This window comes from Aethalodelphis obliquidens, unplaced genomic scaffold (assembly GCF_003676395.1).
Source record: "Aethalodelphis obliquidens isolate GAN/ISIS:26980383/991018 unplaced genomic scaffold, ASM367639v1 scaffold10, whole genome shotgun sequence".
Lineage (NCBI taxonomy): Eukaryota > Metazoa > Chordata > Mammalia > Artiodactyla > Delphinidae > Aethalodelphis > Aethalodelphis obliquidens.
The window spans coordinates 20,430,794-20,445,400 of record NW_020837954.1 but is presented as its reverse complement, the minus strand read 5'-3'; the positions used below and the strand labels follow the sequence as shown (position 1 = coordinate 20,445,400).

Genomic DNA, 14,607 nt, shown 5'->3' with positions numbered 1-14,607 from the left:
TCAAAATTACTATTATGCTAGATTTATATTCTATAATCTAATAAAGAGGCAGTCATAATCTCTCAGTGATACTGATCCCAATTCTTCATGCCTACTGCCATTTCTCACTTTCCCTGTTAGTGAATAAAATACAAATTCTCAAGAGCCATATATTTCTAGCCCTATAAATCTTCCCAAAGGAATCTTCCTTGAGGTTGTTTTTCTAGTTCTCTAGGTTCATATGTAACCTTTGCTCAATTCTCTTGACTTTCATTAAGTTCATCAATAATCTGTTCATAGTAAACAAAATAAACAAATCTAAGATCCAATTTAAAGTTTTACTGTAATTTCAAAACAAAAATTGAAAACAAGTTTATACAAAGATGCTCATGACAGCCTAATTTTATATTAGTAATATACTGAAAATAATTCTAAAACATGACAGGGAAAGAGCCAAATTATGGTATATTGCAGAGCAACATAACAATCATATAAATTACACCTACACAGACATGTTCATATGCAGAAAGTAATAAGAAAAGTCAGAACTTATGTAAATATATTAGTCATGTAAAAATATATATACAATAAGGAATACAAGAAAATTAGTAGTTTTACCAAATTAGACTTTAATATTCTTTTTTACACTGCTTACATTCTTAATTTTTACATAAGTTGACATTCTGATCATGAACATTCATTCTCTTTACTTCCAAAGCTATTGCACAGTCGCTATAAAAAGCATCTGAAAACATGTTCAACTTACTGGTCTGTTCTCCTCATTCTGTAAAGATAGAAACTGAACTTGAGGCAATGTTATTTCCTTAATTTCATCAGTGTCTCTTAATCTATATCGTCTGTTCCATAATTTAAATTCTTCTTCTGATAAGAACCAATCATTCTTTGAATTACTCTGCCTCATTCCTATAAGTTTAAAAAATAATTGAAAAGAGGTTTAAAAAAATCTGCCAGGCAAACACAAAATATATGACATCAACTCAAACGTTCTACCTGTTTATGTCTACTCATCTCTGCTAAACCACTGATTCTATACCTTAAAATTAGTGTTCTTCATATAAACACTCTGGTTATCACTTCCTGCTTCTACATATCTCCTAAACTTCTCTCACCTCTTTGAAAGTACTAGTGCACCCTTCCTAGAGCTAACCTTTGGTAATGACTTTATTAGCAAAACATCACCAGGCAGCTAGGCTCTCAGTCCTGGTTTCTTTTGGACTCTCTCCATTTTGTTGTCTAAGACCTGGCAGGAAACAGATAACTCACAGATGAAAACTAGTATCATGATTCTAGCATAACATTATCGGAAAAGTTATCTGAAACTGGTGTGGGGGTGGGGGAGATGCCAAGACTAAAGTCTTAAATGGGGTGGGGGGGGGTTGAAAGGGGATAGGAAAGACCTACTGCTTTAAATAATGACATAATAATATACTTTTTAAAAAATGTATCGTAAATTAACCCTTTTTTAAATTTCCATAATCTTTATGAAGGAAAACAATCACCAACATGGAAAGGATAAAAAATACAAACCTATAACTCTGGTCCCAATACAGATGAGGGCAGAAAAAAAAAAATCAGAAAGACTACTGAATTAGGAATCAGGAAGCTTCTGTCTAAGCTAGTCCCAAATATTATATAGAAAGCTTTTATAAAATAAGGGGTTTGAACTAGGTGATCTCTCAGGTCCCTTTCAGATTTAGCAATCTGAGGCGCTAAGGCTTTTGAAGTAGAAAGGTATTCCATTCTCCTAGTCACTTTAAATAAACTCAGACCTCTAAGCCCAAATTAATTATATACTAATACACAGAAGATGACATTCATACACACTATCTTGGCAAGATGAATCACTGACACTTGAAAAATCAGAGAAAACGGAAGAAAAAAAGCACAGAAAAATGAACATGAGCTAACATTATCTCAACTTTTAAAAAAGGACAGGTTCTAGACTTTTACCATCCATCCCTAGTAACATTTTATAAACAATCATTAAACATATACATTTATAAAAATAAAATGATCACTAAGAAAAATGTATGCCAACCTAATCAAGTTTTTTTTTTTTTGCGGTACGCGGGCCTCTCACCGCTGTGGCCTCTCCCGTTCCGGAGCACAGGCTCCGGACGCACAGGCTCAGCGGCCATGGCCCACGGGCCCAGCCGCTCCACGGCATGTGGGATCTTCCCAGACCGGGGCACAAACCCATGTCCCCTGCATCGGCAGGCGGACTCTCAACCACTGCACCACCAGGGAAGCCCCCTAATCAAGTTTTTAATAAATTCAAGAGAATTCAAAATACATACTATCTTTTCATTTTAACCCAAAATTTAGCAAAGTCTTGTAAAATGACAGGTATATTCCTATTAAGTGGATTTGCATTAGGTTTAATAGGCATATCCGAAAAGCACTGATTAATGGCTCTGAGTTAAGGGAAAGAACATTAACAAATTTAAGTGAGTAAGTCCTAAGCAGGTGCCTAGGAGGGAAAGAACTTTGAAACTTCACGGTAATGAAAACCAGTAGAACAATCAGTTGAACAAACCTGAGAGGTACTGTCTTCAAATACATAAAGAACTGCCACCTACGTAAACCAAAGATCAAATCCACTCTTTGCGTCTAGAAGCTGTTGGCAAAGAAAGTCGCCTGCCATTTCAGTAAACAAAGGATGATGGGGCCATCAAGCCATCAGCCACTGCAGCTGCCCCCAAGGGGGTTTCAGCATGGAGAAAAACAGGATACTGGCCCCAGATAGTTAAGATGTATATCAAAGGTATAATTTTAATGAGCCCAAACTCTTGCATCTTCCCATACATAAAAAAGCACTAAAATCATTAACTTGAGACGTCTGTTTTTTGTGATTAGCAGTAATCTTTTGATGCTCAACTACTAGGGTTCTTTTTCAGCAAAAACTCCTATATATCCTGGCTCCTCCTATACCTCTTTGGACCAGTCCCTCAGAGCTGTCTGAGAGGCTGCCTTCCTGGGCTACAGTCCTCAGTAATACCCCAAATAAAACATAATTCTCAACTTTTACATTGTGCGTTCTTTTTCAGTTGGCAAAGCCAAAACTAAATCAATGAGCAAAAGGTACAAAGCCAGATTGTTTTTTTCAACAGAGGGATTTCTTCTATACGGACTATTCAACAATGGAATGAACCCTCATAAAAGAATACGATTTCCATTAACAAAGATGTTCAAGTTGAGGCTGGATATACATTTAACAAGAATGCTACAGAAAACATCCCTACCTTGTTAAGTAATTGGACCAGATGACCCCCAAGATTTCTTCCAAATCTTAGAATATAATTACATGATTTTATGATTCTTTAAAAGCTTACCTTAAAGATTAAATAAAATTTTTTAAAAAAGTTTTTGTTTCTCATTTTTATAGTGCTAACAGTTCCAGATATTTTCTTGATATCACCAAAATCTCTGCAGTTCTTAAGCCAGCACTCTCATTACTATGCTCCCTGGCACCAAAGTATTTTTTTCTTACTGATTCAATATCACCAACAACTTAGTCTAACTTCACCACTATCTGGTGTAACAATAAATTGAAAAAAAAAGGGGGGGAGGATTTCCCTGATGGTCCAGTGGTTAAGAATCCGCCTTCCAATGCAGGGGATGCAGGTTCAATCCCTGGTTGGGGAACTAAGATCCCACATGCCGCAGGGCAACTAAGCCTGCACACCGCAACTACTGAGCCCGTGTGCTCTAGAGCCCGCATTCCACAACCAGAGAGAAGCCTGCACGCTGCAACGAAAGATCTCACATGCCACAACTAAGACCCTGTGCAGCCAAATAAATAAATAAATAAATAAATATTTTTTTAAAAAGAAAGAATATTTTTTCCTTTGTAGAGATGGAAATAAACAATTCCCCCTCCCTTTTTCTGGGAGCAATTCCAGAGATATCTAATGTTCCTAAATCCTTTATTTAACCCTTCGATATTTATGCAAATCGTTGTAAAGGCAAAGCAAGCCTCTAGCCAGCTTTCCAACCAGAAATGATTTTCTTAAGGACCTAGGAGCCATCTCTTTGAAATGTAAACATCAAGGAAGATAGTGTCCCTATCTCCCATACACCTGCAGAGATTAGCCTTGGCACCTTTCTCTGAGTTGTCCTTATCTGCTTGTCATAGAGGCAGAGAAGTTTTATTATTTCTTTGGATAAAGGCAACTAGCTAACACAAATGGCTACCTCAATTACCAGGTGAATTTGGAATGAATTATGAAAGAACATATAGCAAATGGTGCTGTCCTCTTATATGAGGACAAGTTACTGTTAATCTTAAGAAAATGATGTAAAGGACTGTGACTGCTTGGATGAATAGGGTGGAATTTCTTTCCATCTTTGTATTATCTCAGTGGATTCCTTACAGTGCGCACTGTAATTGGCTTAATGCCTATTCAATAATAAAACTATTTTCTTTCTTTTCCACAATTTGTAAAGAGGATTCTCTGGGCTGATAAGATATTTTTAATTTTCCCAACACTGAGTTTCTTTCATTCTGTACTGCCAGTGTCTCCTTCCCTTTGCCACATTAATCATCTCTTATCCTTCTCAAAGTGAACATCTATAACAGCCTAGAATGTATGCTGAGTTTCTCATAGAAGAAAAATATCAATATGTGACCTGCTAATGAACAACAAGAAGACAAATGCATGTCTCAAATGTGAAAAATTTTATTTACCCTTCCTATAGGAAAAGATAGATGACTTTCGCTGCAAGTTCCGAGAAGGCTTGTCTGGTTCATAGACACCATGCGTGATGAACATCTTATGTAAGTGTGGATTGATTCCATCAGGAACCATTCGTGGACTTCCTTGGTAAAAATGAAGGACCTGCCTATTACCTGAAATAGCTTTATAAATACTTCTTTTGTTACACTGACTTTGATTATAAGTCTGCAAAAACAAATAAACATCAAATCACATTATTTCTATAATAATCACCAAGCCACGACAAGCAGTTATTATATTAGTCTGAGTTTATTCTAAACAGTAAACTCTGATCCACTTAAATACTTGAAGAATGGAATATCTGTTGTCTTAAATTTGAAGCCTATTTAATTAACTCTTGATGAAAATCATTTCAAAATTCATTATTATAAAAGCTTAACTTAGTAACTATATTGTACAAAGGAAATCTGTCTTTTATTAATATCTTGCTATTTTTGATTAAGTCTGATGTTTATACATAAGTGTCAATTGCTTTTTAAAAAAATACTATTCTCTTATTTCAGCTTTTACTTCATCTCTCTACGTGTCAATTTTCTTTACTGTATACAACAAGAAAAGCACTAGTACTGCCCTTACAGGGTTGTTGACAGGATTTAAACAAAATAATGCATTTGAAACATTTGCAACACTGTCCAGCACAGAGTAGGTACTCACCAAATGTGGGCCATTATGACGACTTAACAGATAAGAAAACTAACACCTGATATCTAAACTAACAACTAACAACTCACTTAAGGCAACTCAACTTAAATGAGTTGCCAAGGTAATACAATTAGTTAGAATCCAATTCCACTCAGTGATAATACATAGACTTTTAAAAGCTGCCAGACATTTCATTTATTGGAATCATTTTGTAGATAAACTGGATGTTACATAAGAATATGCTATAATCACATGAAAAGTATTGGGGGGAAAAATTCATTTTTCAGGATGATTTTTAAAGGGTTTATAAAACATTTTAAATCCATTTTTTAAAACTATCACAATTAATGAAAAAATCTTTAATGTAAAACTATTCACTTAGACACAGAAATAGTCCCACTCAGTTACAAAAGTTAGTTAACACTTTAGTGTACATACACAAAATAATATTATGTATTGATACAACATCGTATTTAGGAAGACCTGTTATCCAAAATTACAACAAAGTATGAATATCATTCAAGTCCCTTATCACTTAGAATAGGCATCAGCAAACTTTTCCATAAAGGGCCAGAAAGTAAATATTTTAGGCTTTGCAGGCTACCCATTATCCCTGGTGCATATTCTTGTCCGTTGGTTGGTTGGTTGATTGATTTAGGCAATTCTTTAAAATATAAATAAAACCATTCTCAGCTCACTGTAGTTAAAAAACATAAAAACAACTAAACACAAAAAGCAGGCCTTAGAAGCACAGGGAAATAGTAACACAAAGTAATACATATTGATTTTTGTATCTATGTGTCTCTAAAATAATACTGAAGTACAAAAATGTGTTTCTTTATATGTATAAAAATATTAAGACTGAATCCAGTCAAAAATTCTCCTAATTACAAGAAAAGAACAGGCAGAATCTAATACAAAGGAAAACAGAAATCAATCACAATTACCTACAGATTGTTTGGACTTTGAATGTTAACAGATTGATACTTGTCTTTAGGCTCTGTTTCTCAAATTTCAATTGTCAAATTACGTTTCCACATGTCTACTTACCCGTTCTTCTCGTCCTTCAGCAAGGATAACAACAATCCTGCCTTGACGTTTGCGGCCAGTTCTACCCATTCGTTGCACAAGACGAATTGGGCTCTTCTGGGCATCAAAACATATTATAAGATCAACTTCTCCTATATCCAAACCTTCTTCACCAACACAAGTAGAAACCAATGTATTGTAACCACCACTACGAAATTGTTTCACTACCTAAAATTAAAATGATTTAAAAATAACTAGATGCAAGTATAAGAGAGTTGTAGATCAAAGCATACTTTTTCCATTTGTCCCTGAAATGAGATTCAAAATCAGCACCCAAAGTACTATCGAATAGGAAAAGAAGCGGCAAATGGCAATATAAGCCAAAAGACATTCTGGTAAAATGCAAAGGGCAGTCCCAATTTCTTTGCTTTAATAATGGTTATGATTCCAAAAGGTTTTGCTAACAATTTACACATGAATGAGAAACCACAGTACTATTTTTAGCATCACTAAAAGGGGTGTAAAGCAGATAAGTGGCCCAGAGCAATTACTGTTATTTATCATGTCCTAGACCTAAATTTATTGTTAGTAAATTTAACAATAATAGTACGTTTAATAATTAAACTATTGTTAAAGTAAGATTGTTTTATTACTTCTAGAATTCATATTTTAAATAGAAACAGAATCATGGACATAGAGAACAGACTGGTGGTTGCCAAGGGGGAGGGGGGTGGGGGAGGGATGGAGTGGGAGGTTGGGGTTAGCAGATGTAAGCTTTTATATGTAGAATGGATCAACAACAAGGTCCTACTGTACAGCACAGAGAACTATATTCAGTATCCTAGGATAAATCATAATGGAAAAGAATATATAAAAAAGGAATGCATATATATATAACTGAATCACCTTGCTGTACAGCAATTAACACAACATTGTAAATTAACTATACTTCAATAAAAAAATTTTTAATTAAAAAAATAGAATTCATGTTTTTCTTTTATACTGTCATTCCAGTGAAGGGTAGCAGAATATGCCACCCCAAAATATGACTGTAGGAGCTTAGAACATGCTGCCCCAACCTATGCTGCTTTGGTATATTGATTATTTTGAGCTATAGGCACTCGAAAAACAGCAAATGCGGGGAGAGGCTTTCTCTGAACTCCCCTTATCTGTCTAAAAGCAGATCCTCCAGAAGGAACTCAATTGTCATAAATCCCCTCCCCAGGAGTTTCATCAACCAGGGAAAATTGACTCAACAAGACACTGAAAGTGCCCACTACATCCAGACAAACTTTATCACAAACTATCATACCTCCCATCTTTTCTTTTAGGGCTCCATTCATCTTCCCTAAAAATCATTTACTCTCCCCTGTGCACCCCCCTTCTCTTTCCCCATAAGATGATATTTAAATCTGTATTCTAAGCCACTTCAGGGAGTTACTCATTTTTCCCTCAGTATCTCCTATGCATACATGAGGTATACATGTTAATAAGCTTCTGTTTGTTTTTCTCTTGTTAATCTTTTATTACAGAGGTCTCAGCTATGAACTCGTAAGGGTAGAGGAAAAATTTTTTTCTCCCCTTCACCAGGATTTCTCTCTGATCAAGTTAATGAAACTACATTAGCATGACAATGAGTTAATGAAAAAGTCAACAAATATTTTGAAAAGTGTCCTTAAGCCTTATAAACTTAGTTCTCAACTGCTCTGAGCCTCAGTTTCCTCATCTACATACACACACACACACACACACACACACACACACATATATACACACACATCAATGTTGCAGGTTTATGGATGGTGGAATAGTAGTAGTGGTGGTAATTAAATAAGATCATGGTCAATAGATAGATAGAGAATAGAAACAAAAATTAAATGATGGTATTCCAGAGGAATCAGTCATACTTTTGACTAATACCTTTATAAATGCCTATTAAAATGTAAGAATGCCTGAACAAAATGGCTAGTATGAAGGACAGTTATCAGACCTCATATCTAAAAAGTAAATTTCAGGAGAAAATATTAGGGGAGTATACACAAAAAGGAAGTATGAACTCTATCAAAAGTATAGAAATAGGGCTTCCCTGGTGGCACAGTGGTTGAGAGTCCACCTGCCGATGCAGGGGACACAGGTTCGTGCCTCTCCGCAACGGGAGAGGCCACAACAGTGAGAGGCCCGCGTACCACAAAGAAAAAAAAAAAAAAAAAAGTATAGAAATAGCTATGGACCCATGACAAAAGACCATAAAGTCGTTTCAAGCTCAAACATTCTACTATTCTATAAGTAATAATAATCATCAGCATTTAAACCTAGGTCTCTCTGACTCTAAAAAGCTATTATCTTAATCCTTAAGCTAGTTCTTTTGTTTAAAACAACCACTTTAAAAGTAGGATAATAAATATAAATTTATCATGTTAAATCCTCTTAGAAACCTTTCCAGTAACACTAGTCAAAGAGTTTTCCTTCAATATGGAAAAACAGAATACAGGGAGAACCAGTGGTCATAATTAAAAGTTAAGAATAATTCATTTCCCTTTGTAATCTGTAATGACATTAAGCCAAGGAAAGACTGACCTAACATTACCTGTATGTAACTTAAAACAGATGTCCTTTTTGTCCTGATCAAAAAAAAGCCCAGAGCTAGAGTTGTAAAAAAAAAATTCTTTAATATAAATAATTAATAGATTAATAAAGGATGTCAAAGTAGCAGGTACAAGCTAAATTGTTATTTATTTGCCTAGGATTGATATTAATTTCCCTAGAGTTTGAAAAATAAATATGAACCAGAAGTTGTTTAATCAAAGAAAGGAATAAGTGATTAAGTAATTTCCACCAGGACTTCTTATAATCTACCGATCCTACCATTTTTTTGCTGTTTACACTACACTCTAGCTTACAACCCACTCCCTTGCTTCTCTCTCCTCCAATATTCCTAACTAAACTGCAACACTGATTATATCCCACTTTCCACTGGGTCTGTATTTACACAGTTGAATGTGGATGAAGGAAAACACCAACCATGCTGACTCGTTACACTTTAAACTCGTAATATCTCACCTTGAGTGAGCCCTTAGTGCTATCTGAAAATAATCTTATATTTCCCTAATCCATTCACTCTCCCCATTCTCCTCCTCACTCCTCTCTCATCAAACTTCCAACATTTCCTCCCCATCCTCACTCTCAGTTGGTGACATGACAAAAACTGAGCAATCAAAAAAGACTTTCCGGGCTTCCCTGGTGGTGCAGTGGTTGAGAGTCCACCTGCCGATGCAGGGGACACAGGTTCGTGCCCCGGTCTGGGAAGATCCCACATGCCGCGGAGCGGCTGGGCCCGTGAGCCATGGCCGCTGAGCCTGCGCGTCCGGAGCCTGTGCTCTGCAACGGGAGAGGCCACAGCAGTGAGAGGCCCGCGTAATGCAAAAAAAAAAAAAAAGACTTTCCGCAAGGTATCACTGCCACATCTACATACCCACCTCTACCTGTGCCTGCATAGTTTACCTTCCCCTCCTATTGTTTTGGACAAACTATCCGTGTTCTTAACTGAGGTCACCCCCCATAGTTTTATACTAGATCCCATCCTTTTCCCTTAACTACTCAAAGATCATTCCAGCAATACTCTTCTCTCTGCTCTGTCATCAATTTTTCTTTCTCAACTGGTCATTCCTATCAGCATATAAGCATACTATTATGTATCTCAACATAAAACAAACAAAAAACTACTTCCATCTCTGTGCTCCTTTTAGTAATAATCCTTGAAAGACTTGTATACTTGCTATCTCCAGCTCTTCTCAGTGGTGGCTTGTCCCACCATTCCACTGAAAATGTTCTTTTCAAGGTCATTTGTCTTCTCCTCTCTTATTCCAATAGTCAATTCCCAGTTATCATCTTATATGACCCACCAGCAGTATTTATACATTTAATCACTTCCTCCTCCAGGAGATACCACACTCTCCTGGTCTTTCTCCCATTTCACTAGCCACTTATTCTGATTCCCCAGGACTCAGTCTTTGGACATCTTCTATGTCTTCATTCAACCCAGTCTCATCTACATGATGATGATTCCCAAATATATATTTCCATGAACCCATGAAGTCAAGACATATATTCAATTGTTTACTTAACATCGCTACTTGATGTTTAAAACAGTATAACTCAAAGTACAATCCATGAAGTATTTATTACTGGTGCCGGTATTGGTTCACAAACTGTCTACTACCAGCTGACAAGACTACAAAAACTTTGAGTAAGAGTTTAGAAACTTGACAGAGTATTCCCCATCTGTTGACTCTAAAAAAAAATTTAGACATGAACTTTGTTTTTCATTAAGCTTATTTTTCTAGTAATTCATTTTTGTAGTAATGTTCAAAGGTATCTGTGATGTATTGAATGGAAATAAACTGGTCCTCCATCAGTTTTGACAGTTTGAAAACCACTAATCTCATAGGCATGCCAAAGTTAATTTGTCCAAAACCAAGCTAATATTCTCTACAAAACCTGCCTTTCCTGCAGTCTTATCCACCTTAGTTAATAGCCACTCTTTTCAGTTGCTCAGGCCAAAAACCTTGGAGTCAGCCTTCACACTCTTTTATCTCATATCCCACTCTAATTTGTCAATAAGTCCTGTCAGCTTGACCTTCAAAATATATCCAGAATCCAATCATTTCTCACAACCTGCTACCACCCTAGTCCAAGCCACCATCATCTTTAGCTTGAATTATTCTAATAAGTCTTCCAATTGGTCTTCCTATTTCCACCCTTAGCCCCTATAGTTTATTCTTAAGACAGCAGCCAGTGTGATTCTTTTAAAATATCAATCAGGACATGACCTTCCTCTGCTCCAAATTCTCCAAGGTCTTCTTCTCACTTTATTCAGAGTAAAAGCCAAAGTCATTAAAATGGAAATGTAAGGTCCTAAAGAATCTGGCCCCCAACTTCCTCTGTGACTTCATCACTTGTTTCTAGATAAATGAATAATTCAATTACAACTATCTGCTTGAAAGCTTATTTCAGAATAAAACTCCTGTTATGAAAGCAATTATGTATAGGAGTAATAAAAAGGATTATTACCCTGGCCTACATAAAAATATTATTGATAAAAGTGAATAAAAGACAAAGTGAATAAAATCTATAAGGTTTCTTACGATACCTGACAAACCCAGGAAATATGACTCCGGGTAATAATGAAGTTGGCCAGAGACCAGGTTGGGGACTATGGGTATTTCAAAATGCTTGACCTCCTAGGTAGAAATTCACTTCATTTTTCACACAGATATTACTAATCACTAACGTGATTATTAACGTTAGTAATAATCATCCACTAGATGCCTGAACCCTTTAGAGTACTTATTAGACTCGAGATAGGGAAAAGTGTTACATTCAGACTCAGGAAAACCTCCTAGATTCTCTCCACCAGATCCAGTTTGCTTAAACAGACTCTTTTGAGTACAGTGGGGACTGGTATAAGAAGTGTTTAATAATAGGAGTCCTCATCTATTAATGTTGACAGAATCAAGAAAGGATCTTTCAAAATGAATTAGACATTAAAGACATACCTACTCAAGTATAGACCTATAGCTAACCTGAAAAAACCTGTATACAGTTTATAAAAATCTATATATAGTCTAGGGCTTCCCTGGTGGTGCAGTGGTTGACAGTCCGCCTGCCAATGCAGGGGACATGGGTTCGTGCCCCGGTCTGGGAAGATCCCACATGCAGCAGAGAGGCTAGGCCCGTGAGCCATGGCCGATGGGCCTGCGCGTCCGGAGCCTGTGCTCCGCAACGGGAGAGGCCACAACAGTGAGAGGCCCACGTACCGCAAAAGAAAATCTATAGTCTAAAATATCCCCCAAAACATCATAGCACTCAAAAATTTATGATGAATATTCAGAGCATACAGCTACCTTAAATACCACCATGGTTTCCTCTGACCATATTTTTAAGTTAAGATTTTTAGATAACAGAAAAAAGTGTAAGCTTATTATTTGTTTGGAATAAATAACTAAAGTGACTTAAGATAAATAAATAGTAAACACTTCTTGAAGGCTCTACAGTACGATTTCACTTAATGCTTACAATAGCTCTACAGGGTATGTTTACAGATAAGGAAAACTGAGGCACAGGAAGTAAAGAAACTTATAAGTGGAAGAACCAGGATTCCAACCTACATAACATGAATCCAGAGCCTTTCTGCTTAACCATTATACTTTTTAAAAAAATTTCAAAATCCAAAAAAACCCACTTTTTTTGGTCTTTCAAAATATGCCTAGTTTTATTTATACATTTACTACAAAATTATCTTTAAGATGTAGCCAACTGACCAGTGAGTTAAAACAAAAAAAGGCGTAAGTGCAAAGCTAATCAATTTTATTTTTATATTCATCATTTCCAAAAATAATTACCTCCAGTTGCTCCTTCTGGGTAAAACCTTTCATGCTTTTCCCTGAGGCATGGCCAACAAAAGTCATTACTCTAATAATTGGCTGATGCTGTAAAAGCATTTCTGCAATTTCTTGAACACTATCTCGAAATGAAGAGAAGATCATAACTCTGGTCTCGTCACATTTCTTGTCAGATGTCTTTTGAGCTATATAACAAAAATACTTTAATTACAACTTTTATAAAAGCATTTAGATGAGAACTAATTCAAAAGACAAACCTGAAACTATATACTAGTGAGTGACAATTCTTTCAAAAAAATAATTTAAGCATCTTAAATCTTTGCTGGTTTTCCTCCTACCTTTTCTAGTAATCTTAATAAAACTGGCTCCTTATCTCTCATTGGCTGTCATAAAATAAAAACCTAAACCAAATAAAAATTACCTTTTGACCAGTCCTTCAATTCATGCATGATGCCTGTTATTCCCCTTTACCTTCTAAATCAGAAGCACAGGACTGCAGAGCTCTCACTGATTTTGTATATCTTCCCTTTCCTTTCTGCTCACTAAAGGCACTGTCTTAATCCAGGCCATGGTATTCTGTCTCCAAATTATTGATATGTTCAAATTCTCCAAGGAAACTGCAGAATATACCCAACAGTCAATCACAAAGCTGCTCCCAGTGTCTCTGTGCTTGGGAGGAGTAGAATGCATAAATAAAAACATGATTTTGAGGCTGGACCACTTAGTCTCTGGGTGATGTGTGACCATGGTAGTCATTTAGTCTCTTTAAACTTTAGTTTCTTAATATCTAAAATGGATTGAGGTGATGATTAAATGAAACAGTAAATATAAAGTATGTAGACTTGCATATAGCAATTGGTTAATAATTGCAAGTTGTATGGAGTTTTTTGTTATTTGCTTTCTTTTGTTTTTTAACCTTGCATGGGTCTTTGACAATCCTTCTTTCTTAAACATGATTTATATTATGTTAATCATCATGTGTGTGCCAGAGACTACACTAAGCATTTTATATTATGAACTCATTTAGTCTTCATAACAACCTTATGAATTAAATGACTTAATAAATTTAATGTATAATACATAAGGAAAAAGAAGCAGCTGCTGTTGCAAGGAAAATTATTCCAGATAAACCTCCTTTGAATCAGCATAGCATCAAGACTCTACATCTGACCAACTGCAGATCAATAGCTACTTTCAGTGCAAAGCCTACCTCCTTCAACAGGCTGCAGCCTGCCTTTCTATCTTCATTCCATTAAAGCTGCTCTACCAAAGTCATCAATAACTCTATATTGCCAAACTCAGTGGATGCTTTTTAGTTCATCTGACCACACCTCTCAGTAGTATTTAACACAATCCACTCCTTCCTACTGAAATAGTCTCTTCCCTCAGCATCTCTGATAATTCACTTGTCTGGTTTCTTTCTCAATCTTCTTTGTGGCATTTTCCCCTCTGAACTCTAAATGTTGGTATTCTGCAGGACTAATTCCCGGCCCTCTGTCCCTAAACTGTACTGCTGGTGATATGACCACATTCATTCTTGAAACTTTTAATATTGTCTTTATGCTGATAACTCTAAAATTTATTTATATATATGTAAATAGATAAAAATATCCCAGACTATTCTTCTGAGACCCAGATTCACTTATCCAATGCCTACACATCTCAACTTAGATGTCTCAAAAGCATCCTAATACATTTGCTCTTTCTTCACCATGTTGTTAGTTTCCTCTTTGTTCATACAGTCATCTGCAAACACACACACACACACACACACACACACACACACACACACACACACA

The 14,607-nt window shown here is 36.0% G+C and overlaps 1 protein-coding gene across 5 annotated transcripts in view; it reads right to left on the bottom strand.

Annotated features, from left to right (window-relative positions):
- FANCM (FA complementation group M) overlaps window positions 1-14,607 on the bottom strand; it is a 56,090-nt gene that overhangs the window by 26,057 nt on the left and 15,426 nt on the right. For all 5 annotated transcript variants that reach the window (XM_027111145.1, XM_027111149.1, XM_027111148.1 and 2 more), the window contains 4 exons: window positions 12,809-12,993; window positions 6,429-6,635; window positions 4,688-4,901; window positions 746-903 (listed from right to left, as the gene is read on the bottom strand). In XM_027111145.1, the coding sequence (XP_026966946.1) occupies window positions 746-903; window positions 4,688-4,901; window positions 6,429-6,635; window positions 12,809-12,993 (764 nt within the window). The remainder of the gene's footprint in view (window positions 1-745; window positions 904-4,687; window positions 4,902-6,428; window positions 6,636-12,808; window positions 12,994-14,607) is intronic.